Consider the following 27,527-nt stretch of genomic DNA (forward strand, 5'->3'; position numbering starts at 1 on the left):
CCTGGAGTTATGCGGGGTCCATTCATGCCTCTCTCTTGGTTTCTCACTGGTCTTTTTAATCTGGGCTTTCTTCTCTTCACTTTGTCTTCCCCGGGGGTGCCCTAACTCCCGGGGACCATCCTGACGGTTGCTGCATTTTGTTGTCCTTTTGGGCAGGGAATTTCCTGGATCAATTTTTTTCTTTTGGGTTCCATTTTCCTTATTTCATCCTGACTACTATCCGTTTTTCTCTTTGTGGTTGGCATAGGTGTTAACTCTGATTCAGAGTCTTCTATTAGATAAATGCTTAAGTCTAATAGGCCCTTCATCTGTTCATTCTCTTCTTCATTCGATACCATTGGGTCTAGTCTCTGGGCCACTTGAGGTACTCCTCCTTTTTCCATTAGATTTAATTTGAGTGTTGTTATTTTCTTTCTCGCACTTCAGTTTGTGGTTTCACAATTCCCTGACCTAAAGCCCCCAGCCGTTTGTCCTTTACAGTTTCTTTATTCGCCCCAAATAGTATCACATCCTTCGATTTTCCATAGAGATTTTGGCCAAAAATACCGTAGGAAGACTTGTTCTCTACTTTCCTCTCAGGCGGTAAGTTCCATTCGAGATTTTGTTTGGGCGAGGGCTCAATTAGAATCAATGACCCTTCCTCTCTTGCAATAGCCCCATTCTCCTTTAGTTTGTTATTGAAAACCTCAGTCTCCTCTAATTGAAAGTTTGGACTGTTTCTCTCACTTTCTTGACACCCTCTACCCTTTGCTTGTACTTGTACCAATTCTTCTGTTTGAGTGCCAGTTGATATGACAACTAAAGTCCTCTGTTCGGTTAGGTCAGGGACTGATGTTTGAATTGTGCTTGTGGTTGTTCCTGCATCTGAATATCTGATGTTCTCGCGGTTTTTAGCTTCAATAAATCCAGGTAAGTTAGTTTAGTGTGCATAGATGACATTATTGCTGAGTTATCTTTAAGAGCTTCTTTCATTTCTTCATATAATTTACAAAATGGAGCTAGAGCAATTGTAATGGTAGACATAATGGTCATCAAATCAGGTTTTTTGGAGGGGGTGTCTCATGAAATTGGGGTTGAAATTTCGGCTGAGGCGTCTATTTGGGAGAGTCATCTCCAGGGTCATGCCATGTGGGAGAGTTAGCTCCAATTTCTTTTTTTTCATTTCGTTTTTTTTGTAGGAGATCTAGTTTTCAGTGTTTCTTCTTTATCCACCATCTGAGGGTTGTTCGTCTTGTTTTGATCCCTTTTTGGGGGATAGTATTGAACACTCTGGCCTTTTCGGGCTGTTTTCACTAGAGGTTGCGGGTGATGAGTCTAATTGAGTTTGCCTTAGTTTCCCCTCTGTCGGTGGTTGTCGATCATTTGCCGTTTCTTTTGAGGCCGGAAGATCCTTGGAAGAAACCGTTTCATTGATCTTTATTGAGGGTCGTCTCTGTGAAATGACCGTTGTCATGCCCTCCTTTTCCTTGCTTGGAGTAGTGCCATTTTGTCGTTGTTGAAAGCGTAGGCAAGGCCCCCCCGTGCGTTGACACCAATTTTCATTCTTTGCAACCAGCCGGTGAAACACACGTGTCCGCTTAACTTGCCTGCGTTGTAAGAGGGACTCCCACACCAGCTGACAAATTCCCGACTTCCGATCCCTCTATTAATCGGCGTCTGTTAGTTCTACGGCATGCAGGCGATTCCCTGTTAAGTTTGTTGAGAAGAATTGTTTCAACGTGCTAGATAGCCCGGATTGTTGCTGTGAGGAAAAAAGGCAAGGTTTTGATTTTATTTTGCAACGGTCTTGGTCTCATACACGTGTGACCGCCAGTTCTCTTAGGGTATTTTCTTCTGTTATGTTGCAGGCTATAGGAATTTGCACCTCCCTCCGGGCTTCTTTTTTCTGGAGTTTTCCTGCGGATAAATTGGCACCTGGGGACCCTGTCACCCCTCAGCAAGGGTCTTCGATTGGAAAAGTTAGGGTAGGACCTTGTGTAGCCTGCTACTTTTCTCTGAAGTCCTTTGCCTTCATTTGCATTAACATTTGCATGGTCTCCCGTGATATTTCCCCTAGGTCTTGGGATCCTTTGGCTTTTTGCTGTGGTTGGACTAATACATTTCCACCTTCTAACCATAGTGGACTGAGGCCAGGTCAGTTATTCCTTACTGGTGACTCTGCAGGAGTTGTTAAATCTTCTCTATCCACGCTGGCGTGGATTCCAATATTCACTTCCAGGTTAGGTTTACCATTGTTTGTAAGCACACTGGATTTGGGACATACAGCGGGTGGACTAATACCTAAACGAAGTGCTTCGCCTGAAGACTCACACAAGAGAGGTGCCGTCTTAACAGCAGTAACAAAAGTTTCAGATACAATTATCACACTGTAGTCCGCACTCTTTAGATCATTATGTTCGGAGGGTATTTGCTAGAATGAACATGCCGTCTGAGCTGGTTCACTGTCACTTCTGAGCTCCAACGTGGCGCATGCTGTCACGGGGGCACAGCTCTTACCTTCATTCTGCTCGCTGCTCCCCTTCCTGGTAGGTGTTACAGTCGGCTGCTTAGAGCTCTCAGGGCATACTCCTTGCTCCATTCTTCTCTGGCGACCGCTTTGCAGACTCCTATTTTCTTCCATAGGCGGGGCGTGCCTCACCGCCACGGACTGCCACAGACTGCTGCTCACTCTGCGTCCTCACTCCGCGGCCCGGACACCGTTTTAATGAGCTTCCTTCTCGATCAATGAAGCACGTAGAAAGACTGGGAAACTGAGAAAGCATCTGACTGCCACAGACTGCCGCTCATCTGATTCTAAAAGACTTTTCTCTTCTGTTAAAAGAAAAGGCTCAAAGTTCTTTCATTCTTTGGAAACACTCTCCTTTGCTTCTGTGAGCCAAACGGGCCCATGACATCTTTCGTTGGCAAGTGCCTGACCAGTCTACGCTAAAAATCTTTAAGAATGACAGAGCACTCTTTTGCAAAGAAAGGTCCCCCTCGCTATGGAACACTCTAATTACACATCTCCAATACAACAATGACCAGCTTTCAAATGTCTTCAAAGAATGGTCTACATTTCATAAAAGGGCAGTAGGGTTGGCTGGCTCTAGTTTGGACTAGCACTGGATGGCAGTTAATAGCCATTATGTATCTTCGGCAGTGGCAGTGAGGAAAATCCCACACGGATGAACATCAGGCCGACACGGCCAGTCGAAGCTGAGCTGACTGGGCATGGCCACCCTTGTATGGGGATGTGCCTCATGCTAATACAGCACTGTCCGCCTGCATCACTTCCTCTGATGACCAATATGGCGTCACAGAGCTTGTAGCCTAGGCCACTCTAACCACATTTATAACAGCTGCATGGTGGTATAGAAGTGAGAAGATACTGCAGAGGCACCTGGAGACCTGTGGCATGTGGACATTGTCCCAGGCAACCCCCTTTCCTTCTGGCTCCACCCACTCTTAAGGAAGGGCCACAGATATTCTCTTTTTTATTTTTATTTTGATTGCTTACAGCACAAACCCAGCTCAAGAGCAGTGGAGCGTTCACAACAGGAGAGTGCCAGCACTTTGCTTGGGATTTGATGCAGTAGCACAGCACTTTTGGTGGAGGGGGATAGGCATTTTTATTTGTCTGGTTGGTATAGTTCAAATAGCCACATTTTCAGTGTTTGGCTGAACTGGGGGCTGGCGGGGGAATTTTGAGCCTCCGCTGCGATTGAGTTCCAGGGTGAATAAGCACATGCCCTCCTTGCATGTCTACTACCAGACTGGAACTGCTGAGTGGGTGGGTAAACAGGTCCCTCAACTTGCATTCCTACCTGGCCAGGTAGATTTGGATTACTTTTTGTAGGCCAGCTCTGCCTGTACATTTCTGCCTGATGACAGACTTACTGTCTTCCTTGGTGGCCAGTAATTCCTAGGTAATAAGGGCCCTAGTTGTTTACAAAAAGCCTTGACTAGCATGAAATAGTGAACTCTTATCTGTCAGTAGGTGCTGCTATGAGCCTGTGGGTTATTATACAGAAGAAATTCAATTGTGTTTTTATATAGCGCTTCATGCCGTGTCCGGCCTCAAAGCGAACGACCGTGCTGCTTTGCATTTTCTTGTTTCCAAGAGAAGTGCGTTGCCCCTGAACTAGCCTGCCGATTAGATTAGATACATAGTTGCCAACATGACCCATTCCAATCTGTAGGTGCCCATCCAGGCCTGTTTTATTTCTTTGTAGTCTGAGTTTTATAATGGGAAAAGAGGAAACTAAAAATGCCAGAATGCAAATTAAAAAAAACAGGACTGGATAAGCACCTACAGATTGGAATGGGTCATGTTGGCAAGTATGTAGATAACACGGCAGACACTAGTCAGTACAAACAAGAGTTACATAACATGACATTATTGACGTTTCCCAAATGTGTAATACACATACAATACACTGTGCCTCGCTTCATGTCTATGTGTATATGCGTTTTTCTATGGGAGAGATCTAGGATGCAACAGGAAGAGGGACTCCTGAATCATCTTCCACTCTCTCGTTGCCACCAAACTTAAGCGGCACAAGCTGGAAATATACACATGGGGGATCAGGAAGAAGTTGTGTTTGTAAAGTGTAGGAACGTATTGAAGACATATGTTGTAACCCAGAAGACGATGAAAACACAGTAAGGTTGGGTAGATTATTCCAAGGGAGAGGCCTCACCTTCCAGGACCAAGGCCATGCTTCAACTGGGCCAAGAAAGAAAGAGCATTGGGAGTAGAGGACATGGGACATTGAGAAGATGCAGGCAGGCGATGGGAGAAAACTCTAACAAAATAGAGGGATGGAACAGGCGGATGAAGAATGAGGGTGGAACTTTGAGAAGAAGATGTATGAACTGGACAGAGGAAAATGGAGTTCAAGCAAAATAGCAGCAGTAGATCAAGAAAAACTATGAGTGAATTCTGATGTGCAAGAGTGACGACAACAGCAAACGGAGCGAGGACACGTGCGCTGGAGCACGTGCACTTATATCAAGACATCGGGGCAGGAACGAAGCCAGACACTGTGGCAAATTGGATTCTGCCCTGCTGAAGTACAAGGATGAGTAGAGGGTACAATACCTTCTTCATGTTTTTTTGGTAACGCAGGCAGAGGGAAGGCTTTTATGTTAAGAGGGGTGTGACTGTAATTCAGTAGCGACTCAAACAGCAAAGCATAATATTCCAAAATAAAGGGAATGTCCAGCCAGGGTTCTATAAAAATACATATACTTTGACGAAACACACCATCTGCAAAATAACTAAATAGAAACACACTGCACAAAACTCACCCCTTAGGAAAGAAGAGAGAATAAGCAAAGTTAGCACAATGCAGCACTCTGAGTAATGGACCAGAGCTATACGGCAAGTAAAAACCACACTGTTCTTTAAAAAGGATATGTTTCTGGGATGCAAAAGGGAATTAATGACCTAACCAGTTTCTACAGTCCAAACTGAACCAACTGGGCAGTTAATAGTCAATATACATTTTTGCAGTTCTTGGTGTTCGACAGCATCACAATAGGTTTAGAGCTGATGTTCAAATGAGTCTAAGCACGTTCATTGTAGGTGACTCAGGTACAGAACAGGAGTTGAGGCTGCTCTAATACATAAGCTCAGGAGTTTGAAGGCAGCACTCGAGCAATTCAGGTCGGAATATGTACAAGGGTCAGTTCGAAGTTGAATCGGTTCGAGACAGGTGTACCTGCTGTTTAGAATCGATGAGTGATGCTCCAGTAGTTCAAGTAGAGGTCCGGTAAGGTTATGAAGCAATGACCTTGATTTTCCAGTATGCAGTTTGGCATGGCGGCAGTTCGAGGTTGAGCAGGGTTGAATCATTTGGTAACAGCTGAGCAGGCGAGTGACGTCCCAGTGGTTTTACTTGAGAGCTGGCATGATCATTTGATTCAGGCTGGCAGGTGTCAGCTCAGCAAGGTACGAGGCGGCGTCAAGGTGGTTCAATCAGTGCAACCACATAGGCTCGAAGTATTCAAGGGCAGCAGCTGCGTGGTTCTAGAGGGCGAGCAGGTGTCGAGCTGGGTCGAGGAAGAAGTATGTTGCGGTTCAAAATTGTATTTGAAGAGTTGCGTATGGTGAGCACCACCAGTGTTGGTTCGACCATCCAGGTGACGGTAAGAATGCTGTAGACTGGATGCAGTAGATAGGTTTGAGCGGTTCGAGGCAGCATTACAAGATTTCTGTTCAAAGGAGAGCCCAGGACCTGGTCAACTGTCAATGAAGATCAGCAACGAGGTGCTGGCAGTTGGATGGTGGTTTGAAGGCTGCAGCCACAACAAAGACCTTCTGGTTTGAGCCGAGGAAAAGCAGTTCCAGATAATAGAGAGACAAAAGCAGATCCAGAGTGTCATGTAGGTTCAAAGGTGCCAAATCCGGTTCAAATTACGGTTCAAAGTAGTCTGACTGTACAACACAAGATTCCTGTCTGGCTTGGTCCTCGGGTTGCTGTGAGTCCTAATCCAAGGGCTCATGGAGATGTTGTGGTCCTTGTTCTCATTCTCCAAGCACTAGGGAGGCTGTTGCACGGCTGTCCTACAACACAGTGAGTCCCAGGGGAACATTGTGACTGGCAGAGGGCAAGGTCACGTCCAAGCAGCACACCAATGGTCCCTGAGGGTGGCTAGGAAAGAGCTCGCCTCAACCTTGGACACGCAATCTCCACCTCACTGGTGGTGGACTTTGGAGAGATCAACTCTCCCAACAGATGTCCAATCAAATTGTCCAAAAGACTATTCAAAGAAGTGGTGTGAGGAATGTCCACAGGTAATTGGACTAAAGCAAGACTGTTTTAGGGGTCCAATACCTGTTCCTGAAAGAAGTGCACTTTACCCTTCTGACATCACATCCAAAGTGCTTTTTGTTAGAAGAAAAGGAGGGGCCAGGAAGGAGAGTGAAACAAGACGGTGGAAACCTCCCTTAAATGTACACCACTCTCCCTGTCTACACGAACCCCTTCCCTTCCCTTCTTGAGATGTTCAAAGGCCTTTAGATATTCAGCACCCTGGTGTGAGGCCAAACCTTTTGTGAATGTTTGTGCCCTTTGAATTGTTTCCAGGCCAGCTTCCTGTGGAGATGCTATAACTGGGAAAGAGTGTTACCAGCCCTTACGATGGAACAAAGAGAGTCCATTGCCCCTGGCTACATTCCTGCAAGTAGGTCAAGGTCGAGCCTGTTTGGGGAGAATTCACATCGTTCTTCCACAGCTGAATAAGGCCTACAGGGTTGACACATGTATGATAGCAATTTTATGTTGCTGCAATCATTATGAGCAGTGCCATGCACCATGCCCTAGCTTAGGCATGGCATATATGTAGGGGTTGCACTGCCACCAGCATGGGTCACTCATAATCATGATATTTAGGAACAGGGGTGCATATCTTAAATGCCACCTCTGTGCTGCAGTGACTGTGATCTCAGTTGGCAAAAGAGCACTTGTGAACTGAACCTGTGCCACTGTAGGGCAGGCGCTGAAATATCAGGCTAATGATTTAGCAGTGCACAGGTATACATACACTATGCTTTTGGCATGCAGCTTATGAAAGGGGAATCTGATGAAAGATTACCCTTTCAGAGATGGAATTACCTGCATCATTCTATTAAATTAATAAAAATTAAATAATCTGGGGCTTCTACTCCCTTGCCAAAACGAAATCTATCACATATCCCCCAACCGAAAAGGTTGTGAACCACCCTCAAGGTCATGTTCATCCTCAAGGTGAGAAAATATCCAAATGAAATTTGAACAGGCATGTTGAGATCCAGGTTCAGGGCGCATGTCCATTTCAACTTTCTGGCGAGAGATGGTCCAATGTCCCAGTTCTGGATTTCTCTCAACCATTGTCCATTTGGTTGGATCCCACCTGAGAGTAGTTACCTTCCCCTCACCAGACCAACCAAGCACAGGTAGTGGATTTAACGGGGTCCAGTGTGCCTCTCTAGTCCTGTCAGTACCTAGGCAGAACTGGACAGAGTGCACAGGTTCTATTTTTAAATCCACACAGGAATTTTTAAAATGATCTGACCAGTGGTCTGATGTCCCAGCCACACCTAAGTGACCAGCAAGGGTGTCAGGAGCCAAGTCTGCTAGAAACTCCTGGGGCATAGGTGAGCAGCCAGCTCCAGCCTGTGCCCCGCCCCAGAATTCTTGGGTCCCTTGAGGTTGAACTGGTCATGGCTTTTTCCTTGCACCATCTGGGGGATTTGGATGAGGCCAGGGCTTTCGATCTGGGCTTCTTCCACTTTTTCGACTGGCTCTGGCCCTTTTCTTAGCAGCAGCTCATCTGTCCGCCTCAGTGGACTTGTTAGAGGGAGACAGATGTGTGGTGACCGGTGAGTGTTAGCCTGGCCCGTGGCTCCAGCTGACAACAAATCACTCAGTTCTGGCAGGCTGTCCAGGTCTGAAACATCCCTATCCGTCATCTCAGGTTCCTTTTTCTATGCCGGTAGCCAACATAGAGATCACTGAACCCAGTGCTAACATGATAGGTTGCTGCTGAGTCCTCTCTTGCAAGAGTAGGAGCATCATGGGACTTCAGGTTGGGATTGGTCTCTTGCACTCCGCAGCGGAGGAATCCTCCTGTTTGTGGAACAGGCCAGGGCTTTTGCTCTGCGCCTGTTCCCTTTGTTGGAGTAGTTCAGGACCTCTGCTCTGTACCTGCCCCGTGGTCTGCCTCAACAGACCTATTAGAGTGGAACAGCCCTACTGTTACAGGCAACAAGCAGCCTGGCATGGGACTCCTGTGAGTGACAGCTCAATGAGTCCTGGAGCACCCTTTGGGCTGGAAACCACCCTGTCCACCATCTGAGATTCCTTTTCTATTCCAGTAGGCAACCGGGAGATGACTGAACCTGGTGCTAAAACAATGGCCACCTTAGGGGGCGCTGGGCCTGCTCTTGCAAGAGTAGGCACCTTTGGGGACTTCAGGCTTGAACAGGGAGCTACCGGGGACACCGGTTACTTGTGCTCCCTGATTGAGGAAGCCTCAGGGCTCTTGCCCTGGAAAATGTCCTCCTGTGCTGCTCCCGGAGCACCCAATTTATAATATAAGTTGGCGGGCATCATTTAACACCAGAAATACTGTATACAGTTTGGATGGTGTACAGATTTTATGTTTTCATTTTTAGTTTTCGCTATTAGATGGCACTGTAAACACTAACAATAAGCTAAAACTACTGTCATGGAAAGTGAAGACAGTAGAAGGCTGTGATGTGACGAAAGATGTCCAGCTTGTGAGTGTTTGGTTATTTATCCAACCATTGACTCTCCATAGTCATGCTAGTGCCTATGGCCATTCCCACCCACTACATGGCAACACTGCTTAACGTGCATCCCCCTCTAATCTTTTTGAGCTAGATCTGTCCTTCCTGGGCAGCCTTCTGAAAGGTAATGGCTACATTGCAGTTTTAAACCAGCTCCTTGTCTCATAGAAATGTCTTAACCACGTTGTTCTTTCAGCCACTTGAATCATAGAGAATAAGTGTGTCCTTTCATCTATCTATTCTTTGCACTGAATTTCAGTTGAAAACAAGCAATGCAAAGTCATCCGTTTTGGCTCTTGCATTGCAATTAGAAATGCCTTTGCCAGGAAATGGCATAACTTGCACAGGTGCTATCCCCATTTGGCAGGTGTTGCCATCTTGAGGGCAGGTAGTACCATTATGGCATTGACTGTAAAATGCCATATGCATGTCTACACACAAGCAAAAACGGTTGGCTTTGCCAATGCTTGTAAAAAGGGGGTATCAAAGGATAATAGGATGACAAGAATAGAGATAACGGTATTTTTCATAATTCTCTAGAACAGAATGATCCCATAAACAGCTTTATAGACCTGTGCTGAAATAGTTCTCAGTTCATTCAGCTCAGAGCAGGTCATGTTTTATAGCTTAAGAAAACACACATTTTTTTAGAGCCCTATTTCAAATAACAGTCATTTCGAGAAATGGACAGAAAGCCAGGCCCCCCAGTCCAGCCTTTGAAAACACCCCCGCTGAAGACCATCACACAAGTTTGCGAAGTCGAACAGCGTGCTCAGCCTGAATGCTAAAAATATGTGTAGCTGAACAAAATAATTAGGATAGCAGTGCTGGGTTTCTTCGTGGTTGAATAGGTAGGTATTGAAATGACAAAACGCCAGCATTTTGGCCAGCTGCACTGATTGGATCAAACAGCTGCAGTGGCAATTACCTGCCTTGCTGTGGTGACACGGGTCCAGTGTCACCAGCAGGAGATGCTTTTCTTGGAAAATTGGATTCTGTTTGTGTTTCTGTCCTTTGGTGTTGCATTATGCTCTGCATAACAGAATACTGAAATAAACAAGGTTCAAGGGAACATGTTTTCCAGTTATTGTTGTTTTTGCTTAGTAGGGACAAGCTCTATTGTGACTTGAGAGCAACTTGACATATTTGCCTCCTGAGGGACATTTAAGGAGTTCTGGCCTTTAAAGTCCTATTGGTACACTAGGGTTGTAGTGTTCTGTTAATTGATATTCACTGATCATACCTTTTGCCATCACATGGGTCTTTTGGCATTATGACGGGGGGGGGGGGGGGAGGCAGGCAAATGTATGTTGACCGGTTGAGGGAGGGCACAAATAAGGTTTTTATTAACAGTATACCAGATTCAGGTCTCATCATTGCAGGGTCCTTTCCCATCCTTAATAATTAGATGATAAGGAATTTAAGGGCAGTATTACATATACTTTGGACCAGTAAAATGCAATTTTGCACCGTGTTTACTCTGGTCCAAAAATGCATTGCTGCAATAAATATTTAACTGGGGCAATCTTTGCCCCGGCAGACAGGTGGCTGCAAAATTACAGAGGTGTATTAATGTGAGCCGCAGGCTCTTAATGGAAAGCGGCCTATTCATTATCTGTGGGATAACTTCGTTTTTTTTAATGAAGGAAAGAATCAAAGGGCAGATGTGTTAACAATTCATGGATTGACATCTGTTTACAAGCCTGGCCTCTCTGAATGTTGTTGCCAGATGCAGGTACAGGATTGATCAGCTTGGGACCTTTAGTGCCTCTGCGTGCGGAAAAAACTGCAAACTGCACTGTTCCTTTGAAGTGTCTGGAAGATGGATCAGTGTATGGAGAACCAAAGACCTATGGAGACTGTTTCAAGTGTAACTGAGAAAGGAACCAGTAAAATGTATCATTTTAGTTATGACTTCCACCTCGTACTTGCTACTACTACCAGGGTGAATCTGCGTGATGCAGGTAATTAATTACATGCGCACCTGAGAGATAAAACATTGGACCGTTCAGTACATTTCATCCAAAGTCAAGGAAAACTGGAGATGCAGAATGCACCTGTTAAAAATAGAACTATGTTCCTAAAAGTGCGAAGAGGCCTGAATCTGTCAAATACATAATCCTGTCAAGTGGAGAACATGGGCTATATATATAATACAGAACGTTTAGAAGTATACATTTCCAGAGACAGAATGTTGTTAAGTGCCCTGAATGGCACACGCCTGCATTTCTTACTTTACATCAAATGAACGAAAGGAATCATAAATCCTTCAGAGACTTTACTGTAATATTTTATTTCCAAAACAACTGTTAGATTATTGTACAAAGCGTATAAAACATAGTGGACCTACATAACATTATACAGTACATGCAGAAAAACTGTGATATTGTTGTGTTATTTAAATACCATTGTTTGATTCCTCTTGAACTTGTGCTGGCTGTAACTTGGCCAAGCTATGAACTCTAAGCCAAACACCTCCCACCTCTGGAAATGTTCCACAGGACAGTGTTAGAAAAATACTCTTACATCCCATGCAGTGTGTGTAGATATTGATGTCTGCTGGTAAAACTCTGTTAAGATCTACAAGCTGACTTCAAAAAGTTTCATTGCACTTAGCATGACATGTTAAAAACATCCATCACTATAAAACACAGATGTGCATGGTCTAATGTGAGCAGAACACAAAGACCCTGTCAACTGACTTACATTAATCATTAATCGATGGCACATCAAACTCATGATGTGTACCTGTTTACCAGAAGTCATGTGCTGATCACAAGACTATAAAGTGAATTACAGTGCAAGTTTGGGCAGGCCCAATTCAGTGGTGTAAACAGCATTTATTCTACCATTGACTTTATATACGCAAAAGCAAATAGTGTTCATAATACTTGAATGACATGATTTAGAAAAGAAATATCAGTGCCTTTTAAAGGTTAGAGCCTCCTCTTCATTATGATACCATATGTGCATTTTGTACGATTTTCAATCACTAACATTATAAAGCAAAATGCCAAACAGGAATGTGATATATTTACATGTGCGTCTTGGGTGGTACATTATAGAAATCCATACTTGGTTAATGTGTCATATTTCTGCATTGAATTATGAGGAAATAAAACTGATTTTGCAATCTTGAAAATTGCGAGCACATCGGCCCCCACCATTTTTGCAGGTCACAATTACAAAAATCAAAACCATGAATGGCGACTGATGGTGTAAATTCAATAGGTGTATCTAGCTATGAGGAATTCCAGTGATATAAGATGGCCAATCTCATATTGTGACATAATTATGGCATAAGGTGGGAATAATGGAGACTTTAAAACAGTGTAAGTACAGAGGAGAGGGACTTCTGACATTGGAAAGATCTGCAGGAAAGAACACCACTTGTTCCGATTGGATGCGTAAAGAGAGATGCCAACTAAAGGGCAACTGCAGGGAGTGATCCTGTTCCATGGGATGACTCCTGTCCACAAAGGAGATCTGTAGAAGGGAACCCAGTAATGAATGAGACTCCCCTGTGAACACACAAGGATTGCTCCTGGCTAATGCCTCTAAAGATTAACCAAAATTAAGTATGACATTCACCCCAAAAAATTGATATATGTTCTTCATAACTATTTTCCTGCTAAATCACAAAAAGAGGTGGTTTCAAAAGGTGTCATCAAAATACATTGATTTAAATACTACTAGTAATGGTGCCATCTCATGCATGTTAAATGAAATGCGATGTCAATTCAATCCAAGTTGTGTTCACAATGCCATATATAACACTCTTTTAAAACCATAATGCAATTAAATTAAACACGCATATTTCAACAGGCATAGTTGAAAATCAAGACTTTGACTCAATCATGAAGTTTCATAGCCTGACAGAGAGATATTGATAATTCACAACCTGTGGAGACCATAGATATTTAAAAAGATATTGATGGATAAGAGCAAGTTTAAAGGAGTAATTTCTATTCCCACAAAAATAGTGGTGTGAATGTAAATCACACGGAACCCTTCATTCTGAATTTACATAGTCAGCTTCATATGTGATTTGAAAGGGGAGGACTATTTATATTGATAATTTTTTCAGGTTTTGTGTGTGAGTCAAAAAAGCCTGCACATTCTAAACTGAAAAGATTACTTCTCTAATCCAAAACCCGTAGAATTCAAATGTAAGCTACTATAAGCCTATTTTAAACTTCACACACACGTTAGTAACTCACAACACCAGATCTACATGTGAAATGGGCGACAAGAAACCTGCCTATGGTTGCGTCCTACGATGCTTCTCACCCGGAAGGACGGGGTGGAGGTTGTACTCACGGTGGTGCTGGTGCTGGTGTCATGGAGACAGCAGAGCAGTGGCTCTCGGGTCCTGCTGGATGTGGCCGGTGGGTGCTGCCATCCTGCTCCCAGGTCACATGCGTGGGACTTCCTGGACTCGATCCGCGCATGCGCAGAGGTTTGCCAGCTACAGTTGCTCAGCAACCAATTGCAATCCCAAGGACACTGTTGCCTGCCTATATAACAGTTGCTGAGACTGCGCTCATTGCATCTCAACTGCTCCTGTTGCTTCACTCACTCCAGTTTCTTCTTTTCTCTGTTCTCTATCCTGGAGGTTCTGTTTTGTTCTTACCTTGCGCTGCCCTTGCCTAACTTCTTATCTCGGGCCTGCTTTGGCCATGTTTGCTCCTCTCTTCATTCTCTAGTCCTTGTCCTTTGAAGCCCTTGTGGACCTTACACTTCTTGGTGCTCTGTCCCATTGCTCCCACATACTGACCTTGCACTACCCTCAAATCAGGGCACCTCATGGTGCTGCAGGGAGACCTGCAAAGGGATCGCCACATGTTTGCATTCACATGCAAGCATCTCTGGTAGCCTTCTTGGCCTCTATCATCCCTAAAAACCGTATCTTGGATCACTGGAAAACCTGGCGCAACCATCCACTGCTATGACCGGATTGCAGGTAAGAAACGCCAGCGTGCAGCTGTACCTGACACTAGTATGTATATGTGCCATTGGGGAAAGCACGGTGTTTGCATTATTTGCAAATGTAACTTCATGTGTAATATTGGAAATGTTTAAAAGTGAAGTCAAGGATTTTGATATACCGATTGACAAGCTGTAAAAGTGTAATTAGAATCTGTAATGTTATTCAGAAATACATATATGTAGTTATTTATATGGATAGATCTAGAATTGATCACGGAAATGAGTGCTTGTGTGTGAGAAATAGGGGGATTGATGCAGGCAGGTCACTGCCGTTTTTGTAGACCAGCTTTCTGAGATTGTGTAATATTGTGGTGTCTTCCCCTGCATAACGATGGAGACCACCTTTGTCTCAATTTCACCTTTAAATCTATTATTTAACTACATTTGAGTTTTGAGCACACCGCCTGTATCTTGTCTAGAATTGTGGGGTGGAACACAGGGGTGTCTGGAAAACATCTGGGGCTACACTAATGTCAGGGTTGTTGGGACTTGGGGCTAGCTAGCCTTTTGGCTGTAGACCCTGAGATTCTATCCGGGGCTACAACCAAAAGACCCGGGGCTATACCCCCCTAGGCCCACCCCTAGCATCGCCTCTGGTGGAACAGAATGGGAGAGTTAGGAGATCAAGGTGTCCACCTGATGTAGTGATCCGACATTGAAAACAATATATCTTACCATCTACAAACGCGGCATTCATTCAAATAACAAGCATGCCATGTTCCGTGTTCAGATTGTCGTTTAATTGGACAATTGAATGAAATCAGTTACACAGCCTTCAACCAATTAGAGGTTAATATACACGTTTGAGAGGCCTTTTGAGACTAAAGAATTCACTGTTTTCATCCCAAAGAAGGCCAGGTTAGGAAAGCTAAGAACACTGATTTCTGAAACTATAGTGGAACTGTTTATGACCTATTCTTGGCTTGTGAACCTCCTTAAATCACTGCACAATTTCATGTGTATTCATTTATCAGCTGATCAATCCGATGTATGCATGTTTGTATAGAACGTGAGAATCAATTTTTCAAAGTTCATTATATCTGAATGATTTCAAACAATGTGCACATGCGTTGTTTATGTATTTTAAAGAACACGTATGTTCTATTATATGTCAACTCACAATTTAGAGTGAAATTAGAGATAGAAAATAAAATGGTGTTTACAGTTTAATAGAATGAACACTTTTCTTTCATAGGTGCTTTGTGGTGGTTCCTTATATATGAGCATTTTCTAGAGTATACACACCTTAATGAGAGTGGTCCCAGTAAATATAAATACCTTTCAGAACTTTTCCTGTTAGATGGAATTCATGGTAGACAATATTAATTAGCATCAGGAGGACTAATTGTGTTTACTAGGAATCCCGGAACTGTATGTGTTGAAGCAGGCCTCTGTGGGACCGCTGTAAACTCATTTTTGTTGGGCATAATGTTACTTCCTACATTGCTTTGTTGAGAGTATTTTCCTGTTTAGGCAGCAAAAGTGACCGGTGCGTTGCCTAATCTGTAGGGCTAGAACTCTTGGCATAATAAGGACACTAAACGTGTCTTCCTGAGCAAAGCATATGATTAAAACCTCCATTAACCATATTTATTATTTTCGGATTTAACGTTATTACTGCACGATGGGTAGTCAGGTGCACTCCTAGTGAAATATCCATTGAACAAGGGAAAGGGACAAATAGCAAAAATGCGCGTTCCTGGCTGCTATGCATGAAATGAAATAGCATTTTGGGAACAAATGAATGACCACGGATCTATATATTTTACAAATATGTCTGTGATAAAATAGCTCCATGTTTATCGCCTTTTAAATGATGCAAAATGGACGTGGGCCTTAATTTTTCACAAATCCAACCCTACCACTAGGGTGCTTGTAGCCAAGATCACAACATGCTCATGTGGACAATGCCAGGATTTGAATGTGAGGATCCCTCTTTCACCCCAATTCAGATGATATAATCGGGAGGCATGAGCCATCTAAACGCGGAACGGGCAGTTATGCCATTGGCTTCTTCCTGGGTGGAATATTGATATGGGCAGGGCAGGCGTCTGCCCTCTGCCACTGCATATTTATAGTGGCTGCCCTTTAATGATTTTTAAACGTAAACTCTCTGCTCTCAGAGTTGAAATATTTGACAGGCTCTTGCTCAACTGTCCCTTTCCCATCAGTGGGCCAGGCTGAGAGCCACGGCAGAGTTCTGCTTTCTGCCCGCTTCAACTTCCTCCATTTTGATACTAGCAATCGCTCAGTGTACCCGCTGAACATTTACCACCGTTTCACCAGAGCGAGGTTACTGGATAAGTACTTGCCTTGACCACCAAGACATTTCACAAGACCAAACATCTCTGATGGAAAGTGCACTTTAATGGTACTTTCAGTAAATAAATGTGTCACCGCTGCGGGCCAGACCTCCACAGAGGCTTGCCACCAGCGCTCCTTCTTGTCCTCCGCCTCCGTCCCTCTTCCTGTTGATTGTCAAGCATGTTTTGGCGCCTGGTATGGAGTGGAGTGGCTTCACCATTACAGTTCTAGAAATGGTGATTTTGCTCACATATATTTGAACGTTGTGACTATATTCCTGCATACATGTAGGGGCGATAGGTGTGTGCAGGAATTGGGGGTGAGGGTGAGAATGGGCGGACCCTATAAACAAACAAATAAAGGTTCAAAATGCTATGAACAGATCGAACACACATACAGTTTGAAAAATATAACAGGGTCATCTTGTAGATCCATGGCAGGTATGGCTTCTTGGCCCGCCATCTCTTTCTCCACGCTTGGTTGGTTGAGCTTGCAAACTGCATGCGGCATACACTGGCCCATTCTTTAGCCCACTATAGGGCTGCCCCTTCCATGCCACTGTGTGTAGCTTCTCATGCCTTCACCCTCCATTCAACCAAGACTGAAACACTTCTAGTGGGATACCCATTCCCAGTGGTATGCCTCTGGTGAAAGCACTTCATTAACTTCTCTTCCTTAATGAGGTCTGAAGTCTTTCTCAATTATCTTAAGTACTATAGCTGTGTACATGTCCATTATGTCACATGCTTTATTACCCAATCTGTTGTATTATAACACATTAGCATACTACACACATTTAAAACGACAATTACATAGATACAGAACACTGATAGATGCATACATTGATAGATGGACTGGCAGACATATAGAGAGATAGAGAGATACATAGGTAACTATCTAAAGAGATGGATGGATGGTGGGTGTATAGATAGACAGAAAGACAGACAGGTAGACAGAGAGATGGATACATGGATATGCTTCTGTCACTTAATCCAGGCATAGCCTTATAAAAGGGTAGATGAGGCTGTGGTGAAGAAACACTGTACTAACTTTGAGGAAACTCCACTTGACTTGGTTAAAAGCAGGAACTTACCCTACTTGCATCAATATAATGCAACCGGTAGGATTCCCCCGTGCTCTCATTCACCAGGTCAAACTGGTGCCGATACGCCACACAGATCATGTTGTCGTTCTCTCCCGTAGGTCCGTCCACTAGCGACATCACCACCGGTGGGTCAGACAGGCAAATCTCCTGTTTGTAGAACACATCAAAACTGTGAAAGTTTGCTCCCCGTTACAGGGGATTCGAAATGAGCAAAGATGTAATTGCAGCAAACTAACAAAATTATTGACACATAGGGCCTCATTACGAGGCTTGTGCTGACGCCGGTACGGGACCGGCCCCCTTCATTCCGTCAAGGCTGATTACAAGCTTCCCATCGCGGGACCCGGATCGGACGTCTGGTAAAACCAGGCGTCCTTTCCGGGTCCCGCGAGGGGAAGAGGGAGGTAACAACGGGACACTTTTAATGTCCCCGTTGTTACCTCCATCCCCATTCCCATTGAGCCCTATGAGGGCTCAAATGGGAATGGGGAATGGTTCCTGCAAGGAGGACTTACCGGGTCCTCCTATGTCAGAATGACTCGGTAAGTCCCCATTGCAGGAACCCGGAAAAGGAGCCCGGTTTGGAGGCAGCCAGCACCATGACTACCTCCAAACTCGTAATGAGGCCCATTCAGTTTGCACAAGGAATCGGCTTCCTGCCCCATTATGCACCACATGTGCTGTTCACTATGCATCTGAGTGTGTAACGTTAGACATAGTTACCATGATGACCCACTTTTTTTTTATACATTAAACCAGAGATGGAATGCTTTGAAACGAGTACCTGATTTGGGAGGCACACTATCACAGTAACATTATTTAACTATACCCATGACCACCCTATCTATCTATCTATCTATCTATCTATCTATCTATCTATCTATCTATCTATCTATCTATCTATCTATCTATCTATCTTCCATCCATCCATCCATCCAGTCCTTTAATTGTTTCCCATCTAATTTGTTGTCTATCTAACGCATCTCAATATTAGCTTGAATCCATCTGAAAACGCATAGACCTCACTACACCTGGTTGAGAGAAAGATTAAATCCTCAAATGTGGTGCTGAATTACTGAGAATTAGAAGTAAACATGAATATAAACAACTTCTAAATTATCGAATGCATTAGTCTCAAATATAAACCTATTAGACACATCTGGACTCCACTTACTCTGCAAATGGAGAGCTCAGTGTCTAAATTTAAAGCGTTCCACCGCATTTCATTAGAGAAATGTTCCCGACAGGCCCCCTTTGGCCGGAGATCGCTACAGCGTGGGTGGGTGAAAGGTTTGCAGGGCATACCGGGTGGACAGGTGATGGCGGCAGACTAAATTAAGGGTTAGGACCAAGGTTTTCTGGGGTGTCCCTCGCACTGGAGAAAGGAGATAAGGAGTGTTGAAAACAGGCCTACGGGGGACTACGGAAAAAGCTCATGTTCATGGCTTAGCAAATAGAGCAAAGCAATGGTCCAGTGCACAACTAATTAGCTTTGATGTTTGAATGGTTTGAAAAGAGCTTTGAAGGGGAACCACACATAAATAAATGTTTACACCTTTGGAATTAAGGTGAATAGTGTTATTATTTGCCTTTTGTAGATATGTGTGAGGTTAATTTACCATGCCATATCAGCAAGCAAAGTCACAACAAGGTCATAACATTAGAACACGACAAGCCCATGCAAGCAGAACATGTATGCTTTGAAGGACATAAGGTAGTCAGGCTTGAACACAGTGTGCAGAAAGGTTCCTTTAGAAATGTAAACCACCTTTTACAGTAGTGTCAACAGACTTCTGATAAACACTAGTCTAAAAGCTACTAAAACACAACTGAAGCAGGGCGGTTTAGCAGCAACCTCGGCTTACCGTATCCGCCACCTGGTATTATCTAGATATTACGGGCGGCAAAGGAACGGTAAGTCCCCATTCCCATGGAGTCCCAAAGGACCCATGGGATAAGAACCACTGAATCACCAGCAGTGTTGTTAACAGTGCCGGTGCTTCAGTGAGTTATCTGCCGGTTGCGGCATGAACTACCGGCAGGTCAGGACTGCTAGTAGTTCACTGCCCCTACCGGCAGACTTGGAGTGAGCCGGTCCAGAAAAAATGCTGAAGCTGGTATTACCGGATGCTTTACCGGCATTCATTCCAGACCGGCACATTTGTAATGACCCCGAAAGTGTGTTTTATTCCTGTGAGATTTATACTTTTAAAATGTTCCTAGTCTCAGTAGGTTCAAATGTGGGTTCAATTAGACCTGACCCTTAACTTGGAGTTTAGTTTTTAGCAGAGACATTCACCTTATTTGCAGACTTTGTTTAAATGTAGCAGAGTTTGCAGGGTTTGCATTTAAGCAACATGGATTTTACATAAAGAGTAAACATTCAGCACACGGAATAGATGACGTTTTTGCTGCTTAAAATCTGGGAAATCAAGTAATATAGTTGATGAAATAATGAACCCCTTTATTTCTTTTCAATCACAACATTTGGCAAAAGCAATCAGATTGAACTACTGCACATTTTTGCTAAACTGCAAAGTTTGTCTTATCATGAACTAGAATGCCCCAAAAGGAAGGACAGCCTTATTATAAAATAAAAAGTCTCACCAGCCTACTTGAATTACAATAGAGATAGCAGTGAAAACGCATGATCGATTGAGGACTGGCATGGGAACCGAAGAAAGGACTTCATTCTACCCTTCAGACTGAGTGCTCTTTTCAGACAATGACTAATGCAGCTGGGACTTGAGACTGTACGAAAGTGCTACATATGTCATGTCTTGCAGACAAACAACCCATAAGGGAACGAGCATCCTACCATGAATAGGACTCAGGAATATACAGAGCACATATTTAGCAGGGGTCTGGCTAAGACATAAAAGACATTGAAAAGCCAAGTTGTCCCTCAAGGGGATTCACCTGAAATGAGTTTTGCCAAAAGTGAAACATGCACTTCTAAGTATTTTGTTTACAATTTGAGTTGTACAAAACAATACAATGAAATTGATAGACTCACTTCCAAGTAAAAACACATGTGAAATTGATATGCTGCACCATTATACTTCCCCTAAATTGACATTAAATTGATTAATTAACCCTGTTTTTCAGAGGTAAGGCTGGCTGAAGATGACCCTAAGATCTCAACACAGGATTTGTGCTTCTGACCATACAGCAGCATTCCTTTTTCTTGACAGACGAAGCAACATTCCTTGTGCAAATAGTGACATTTAAAAGATGCTACACGCAGTCTTTCTAGAGATCCATAACGTAGCCAAAATATATGACACAGCGATGCAAAGTGTATGGTTAATTAATGCAAAGCAATAGCAAGAGGAACATCCAACTTTGAAATCAATCAGTTCAGAGATATACCTGCAACTGACCATTGTTATCTTAGATTCTGCAAACATCATAGTATTTGCATTTTAATCACTCCTACCAAGCGGCACCCCCAGTCACTGAGATTGGAGGCCTGGGCTTTCATCTGTCCTCCTGGGCCCTGGCCTTCTGTCCAATCACCTGCAGCCCACGCCCTCCCCCTGCACTTGCCTTTGGACACCCTCTGGCCTTAGTTGTCTCACAGGCCCGTGCTTATTGTACTTACAGGTGACTACTCTCCTAACAATTGGTCATTACCTGGCACTTACCAGTTACCCTGCACCTGGCTCCCAGGCACTTCCCCCCCTCTGTGGAACATCTAGCATTTACCCACCTCCCCTGTCCCTCTCTATGCACTTGCACGTTCTGAATGTTCACAAGGCCTAGTAGCACCGCCTCTGCCTTTCTCTCATCAATGTTACTTTATCCCAGTGTCTTCTTTTTTTGCTCCCTTGTTCCCTCCCCTAAGCCCCGTGGCCGTTTTAAAACACAATTTCTTGATGTATAATTGCCTTACAAATGCACAATAAATAAATACATAAATAGCAATGGATATGTTGTCTTGTAGGTAAACCTAACATGTGTGTAAATTCTTTTTATCGAGAAAGCCAATGTTTTAGTAAGACATTAAGCTACGCAGTTCACACAAAGCGGTGTTTCTAGGAGCAGGTGAAAAATTAACAATTCCCCAAGATTTAAAGGAGTTCCATAATATGGATAATGATATGCGTACTGTTTGGGCTGCCATGCTCATAGCCAATGGGGTCTTTAAATCAGAGATTATTCCCAAAAGTAAAGTAAGAAACAGCATTTACGATGAACAAGAAAGTCAATTGTAAGATAATTTCTAACAATGGAATCCTTCTACTACAGAGAACCCAGTAGTTGGAAGGATTATTAAGCAATTTAAATCCCGAACCTGGGAGGAGAATAATGCTAAGAGCAAAGAAAGAAAAAAAGTAAAGAAAGGAAAAGCAAGTTGATGAAGACAAGGATTTCAGAAGAGAAGCCTATAATCAGGATCTGCAGCCCAGGTTTAAATAGAAAAGAGGAAACACAGCACCTAGGGTCTAATCAAGCACCCACCTAGGAGAGAGGATTCCAAGGCACTGTTCTTCCCTATCCCAGCTGTTCCAAGGACCAGCAGACAGCAGACAGCATGTTTCTCATTTAGAGCGTGAGAAAGCCCAGCAGGACACCAGGAAAAGGCCAACAGGACTGCACAGACCTACCTGTCTAAATTGGGCCCTGCAGTCCTGCTCTCTTCTACAGCCTTTTAAAAGTAAGTAAAACAATGATAACATTGCTCTATCTATTTAGACCTTAATTGACCGCAGGGGGTAATTACCTCCATTGAATAATATTAATAAAGTAGTTCCTCAGGCTATCACTAGAGACAAGGGTCTACCTACATGCAATGTCTGTATGCATCTGACATCTCAGATTACAAGTTAGAGTACCAGACCTGATACTCCTCTGAGAACCACAGAAGCTGTCTAGGGAGGCCACTTTTTTGAAGAATGAAATCCATTAGCATATTGTTCAGAATTAATGGCTACATCAAATTCAACACCATGGCCCGCATAGCAACTTTGGTGGTGTGGTAAAAAATGGCAATAATTCAGTTACTGCCATTTTTTAGGCACTGAGGGAATAACTGCCATATTTACTTCAACACCAAATTACAATTTGGACAATAGAAAGGAGGATTTGGTGATGGGCAGAAGCCAAAAATAGAACCATGGTTTTCAGTTCGGAAATGTAGCCACAAGGCCACGCGTTCTCCTGCCATGCAGTGAAGAGTTGCAGAATTACCCTGATGTACTGGAACTCCTCCACGGGGGACTCCGATGATGTAGACATCACAGAGAGGCTGGTGAAACTGTTGGGGTGATTGTGTTTTCTTGTGATGAGAAGGAGTTTGTTACGGATGGCAACAACAATCCGCAGCTCGTTGCTGTTGTGAGTGTTGAAGGCATACAAGTGGCAGCCTGTAGGACACAGAGTTGTTATTTATTTCTTCTATGCAATTCAAAGAAGACACACTGCTAGATAACACATAAAGAGGAAGACAGGTTACTCAATGTTTTGATGATTACTTTCTGACCACATATTGGCTTATAGTCCAACATGCAAGATCTATGAATTCAATTACACTCAAGCAAACTTTATTGGCATGACAGGTTATAGCAGTGCCGTCCACGTTAATAAATGACATACAAAACATTGTAAAAGCAGCAGGATGGGTACAATATTTAAACACTGCTTTGACGCAAACATATCACGATTTCTATGGTTGAGTAGAGTCGTAAAGTGGAACGGTATCCACAAAGAGGCACACCACAGAGCCAGTGTAGTAAACAAGGTTTATTTGGGAATTTCCTAACAATTTGGCCAATGAAAATGTGGCTAACAAAACCCAAAGTATCAAAGGACATTGGTTGTCAAGAAAAGGAAAACATGTAGTCTCTGTACCTTATGTTAGGAAGCTCAAAACGCTCCCACAGCTTCTCACACTCTCTTCGATCCCTGCAGTTTCTTGTTGAATTCTCATCAGATGAGTGCAAAAAGGTGAATTGCTCCTTTCCGCCCCACTGGCTAGAATTGGTAGCAGTCCACCACTTCCTTGTACGTCTGTATCAAGAGGGCCAGACCTTTCAACAGATGTGGGGTCCCTCATTACACCTTCTGCTTCTTGCTCTACGGCAATGATTATCTCCCTTACTTAGGGTCCTGGTACGTCTGCCCGCGAGCCCGCTCCCTCTCTCTCCTCCTCACCACCCTGCAACAAGCTTGTTCCTAAAGGAACCTGCTCTAGCCCCTTATCTACTAGCTTGTTGCTCCTAGCCTCCTGTTGAATCTCCTAGATAGCTTACCACACCCTTGAACCTTCACCTGTTCTATGTTTTATGTTCACCCTCTATTGACTCTGGTTCTCCTCTCTTTTCCGCACTGACTCTCCGGGTCCAATCTTGAACGCTCTCCATCCTCATTTCTTTGTCTCCTGACATTCCTCATCCTCTCCTCACCAGCTTTACTAATGTCCTTCTTGGCTTCTCTGATCTCTTCTCTGCTGATGCTCTTCTTTTGCTTCTCTCCTAGTCTCTGCAACTTCCTCCTTAATAGTTAGCATCTCCTCTCCCAAACCCGACTTCCGAACCTCCACCTTGTCTCCTCTATTGTTCCTCCAATCTTCGGCATTCCCACTCCTCATCACCTCCTCTCTGCCGCCCCACTCCACCTCTACACTTCTCTTCCCGACCTCCTCCCTTTCTCCTCTTCTCCAGTCTCCAACTCTCCTTGAATGCTCTCCTGCTTCGACTACAAACAACCAAAATGATGTATTGGGCCGGGTTATTTACAAGGGACCACACCTGGGTTTCAATCAATTATTTCTCCCCAGGCATTGGGTGTTATGTAGGCGCTTGGATGCTGGATCTGTAAATAGCCACGGATGATTGAAATGGCCGGGCATGTTCTAAATTCTTGCTTCAGAATGAAGGAATGACAGATTACATGTTTAGCACGCTTTGTTCATAGATGTTTGAGTTTGACGGAGGAAGATCTTTGGCAATATTGCATTAATTCATCCAATGGAAGTCTAATGATTGCCTTATTTACTGTAATGAAAGGTTGGGGGGAAACAATTGAAACCAATATTTAAGATACTGGATGTATTACTTTGAAATGTTTCTATGTTTCATTGACTCTCCGAGTTTATTAACTGTGGATCATTTTTTGTCTCTTTTTGTATGTTATTGTCTTTTGTATGTAAATGTGAACTAGTTCTTTGGAACTAGTGAACACATTAAAATAAATTAAAAAAAGAAACATTTGGATGGACACATATGTTGTAGGCTGTACTATCCATAATGCAAGGGCATGGGCAGCATGTTCTACTGTGTCATAACAGTGACTGCCTGAGTGGACATGGAATTTTCCCTTCAGTGTTGGGGCTTGCCTCCTACAACTGCTGAACAGTAAAATGAAGTTGGGTTATCAGAACACTAGTCAAGTATGCCACGGATACTAATTAGATGTACATTTGTCTCATGCATATTCATTGCGAATAGCTTGAAAACCTGCCTGGATATTCATAATCGGGTAAGTTGATGAGCCAAGCAGCCGGTCTACATATTGGCTGGTTGGTTCCACATGCAGACTGGTCCACTCTGGGCAATTTCATCATTCACACTGCATAGTGAAAATAAGAAGTGTGAAGAGATGGCGGATATCTCTTTACACTGCTCTATTTTCACTCCCCAGGGCACATGGAGTAAACGCTGCCTGCCATGCACGCATGCTAGGCAGCGTTTCCAATGATTTCCTGTGGACAACGCCTGCTTTTTACATGACAATCCCATGCAGGCGTGAAACCAGGCTGGTTTTGAAGGTAGAAGGCAACCCGGAGGTGTAGACATAACTCCCAGTTAGCACCTGCCCTCTGCCTTCAAAATCAATGAAGGTCCCCCGGAGCGTGAATGCAGGCGTTAAGACAGGCATACCGCTGCTAGACCTGTCTTTAGCCCACCCATTTATGCTCCAGGGACTTCAGAAATGAGCTCCATAGACATTTTCAAGATGTACCATGAGCCTTTGCGATTAAATGAGTTCCCAACAGGCTTGCAAATGTTACCATGAGTTGGAGGTGGGACCGGGTTGCCCAAGTAGCCCACAACAATTTTTGCCTTGCCTTGTTTTTAGCATAGTGATATGTACATAAACTGAACTGCCACTAAAATCACTTCTTGTTTAGTATGAGCATTATTCTTGGTGAAATATCTTAGCTTCAAAGTTCAAAAAGAAGAACTAAATGAACTAAAATGTCTTTTAGTAGACACATGCATATGTATGTTGTTAGGACATACATTGGTTAGGGACGATTATTTATCTCAACACCCCAAACTCCCAACAGGACTGGCCAGTATAGTCAACGGTGAGGGATCATGGAAGTTGTAGTCCAAAGCATTTGAAGAGCCTTTGGCTGCAGACCCTGCTCTAGGGTATTGTATAATGATGCTCATGATCACGAATGGCGTCCGCCGTGAACAAACATGGCAGCCATCATGGCAACCGTCATTACAGGGATGCTTGGTATTCCACCTTTTTTTTTGTTCTTAAAAAGCAAGTGTATTTCCAGTTGCTCAACCAGCATCAAAATCTGATGCAGGTGGGAATGCTTTCAGTTTCCCAGCACCAGGAGCCAGGGAATCCGATGAGTGGGTACCCTCCTACATGCCCCGCTACGTCGAGGGAGCTCAAAATATGCCAAACATGGAAAAGCATGCAGAGAACTTTCCTCTGTATGTTTCCCTGACTCTGTGCCATTATCTGGCACCATGCAAATGCTACCTTAAGATACCCGTGGCTTGCATATAGTGCCAACTTGCTCTATGATAGTATACTCCCCCATTCCCCTCTCCCTCGCACTTTCCCCCTTCCGACTTCCCATGCACTTGTGCGATCTGATCTGAATGACACCTGGCCTAGTAGGATGGCTGTCTGTCTTCCCTCTGTTTCCCCTCCCTTGCCTCGTTGCGCCTTGAAACACTTGTGTATAGGCGTGTTATAAATGCTATATCACATCATATCATATATATAACATTATGATACTGTTTAAGTTCTAGCACCAAGCTTAACTGAAACATAAGAACACAGGATCACGGAAAGAACTTGCTTTTGGCTTAAATTTTAAACCACCATTCCTAGCCTATTTGAGCCTTTATGGGAACACTCTTTCAATAAAGGAAGATTTAAAAACAATGTAAGGATTATTTACCTTTTGTTTTTTCAAGCTTATTTTCCCGGCAGTCGTACTTGGTCTTCACTATATTGTCTTCGAGGCCTTTCCTGATTGAGCTGAGCCTGAACACGTAGAGGCGGGCATCTTTCCCTGTGCGGATAAGTTAACGTACGTTATATATTAATATTGGAATGCAAATCTGCCATTGCTTTGTATTTTTCTGAACATCATAATCACAATGCAATTGAGATATTTTAGATGAAAAAATAATGAAGCGTAAACAGTTTTTTGAAGATATCGTTTGTTCAATGATTGTGGTCGCATGATCACAACCATTCATGTACAGGTGATAGGGAAGAGAAGAGTCATGGGGTGATGCTGGTGGGCGACTCAGGTGCTCTTTAGAGAGAAAAGATGGACTTTAGTTCCACTGGTTTGGAGCAAGGACGGCTAAGGAGCAAAAGGCGGGAGAAAGCGTAGGTAGGACGCCAAACGGGGGGCTTTGGAGGGCTTGAGATCTCAGTGTCAGGGGCGAGCAGCAAGAGATGGCGATTGCCAGAACTAATCTCTTCATATGTCGTTTTGCATCGAGTGTCAGTGCGGTCCACAGTTGAGGTCCCAATGCCCCCTTTCATGATGTCCTCTGGTTACTGTGTCCTTCATTACATCTTCTATTCTAAAGTACGCAAACATGGGATTGCTCTGTAATCGTGCACCTCCTCATGCTGGGGCTT

At 43.7% G+C, this 27,527-nt stretch overlaps 1 protein-coding gene across 4 annotated transcripts in view; it reads right to left on the reverse strand.

Annotated features, from left to right (window-relative positions):
• GARNL3 (GTPase activating Rap/RanGAP domain like 3) overlaps positions 1–27,527 on the reverse strand; it is a 1,295,083-nt gene that overhangs the window by 235,485 nt on the left and 1,032,071 nt on the right. For all 4 annotated transcript variants that reach the window (XM_069609500.1, XM_069609499.1, XM_069609501.1 and 1 more), the window contains 3 exons: positions 26,830–26,943; positions 22,866–23,041; positions 17,661–17,819 (listed from right to left, as the gene is read on the reverse strand). In XM_069609500.1, coding sequence (XP_069465601.1) covers positions 17,661–17,819; positions 22,866–23,041; positions 26,830–26,943 — 449 coding nt within the window. The remainder of the gene's footprint in view (positions 1–17,660; positions 17,820–22,865; positions 23,042–26,829; positions 26,944–27,527) is intronic.

This window comes from Ambystoma mexicanum, chromosome 8 (genome assembly GCF_040938575.1).
Source record: "Ambystoma mexicanum isolate Mex_15411 chromosome 8, UKY_AmexF1_1, whole genome shotgun sequence".
Taxonomy (NCBI): domain Eukaryota; kingdom Metazoa; phylum Chordata; class Amphibia; order Caudata; family Ambystomatidae; genus Ambystoma; species Ambystoma mexicanum.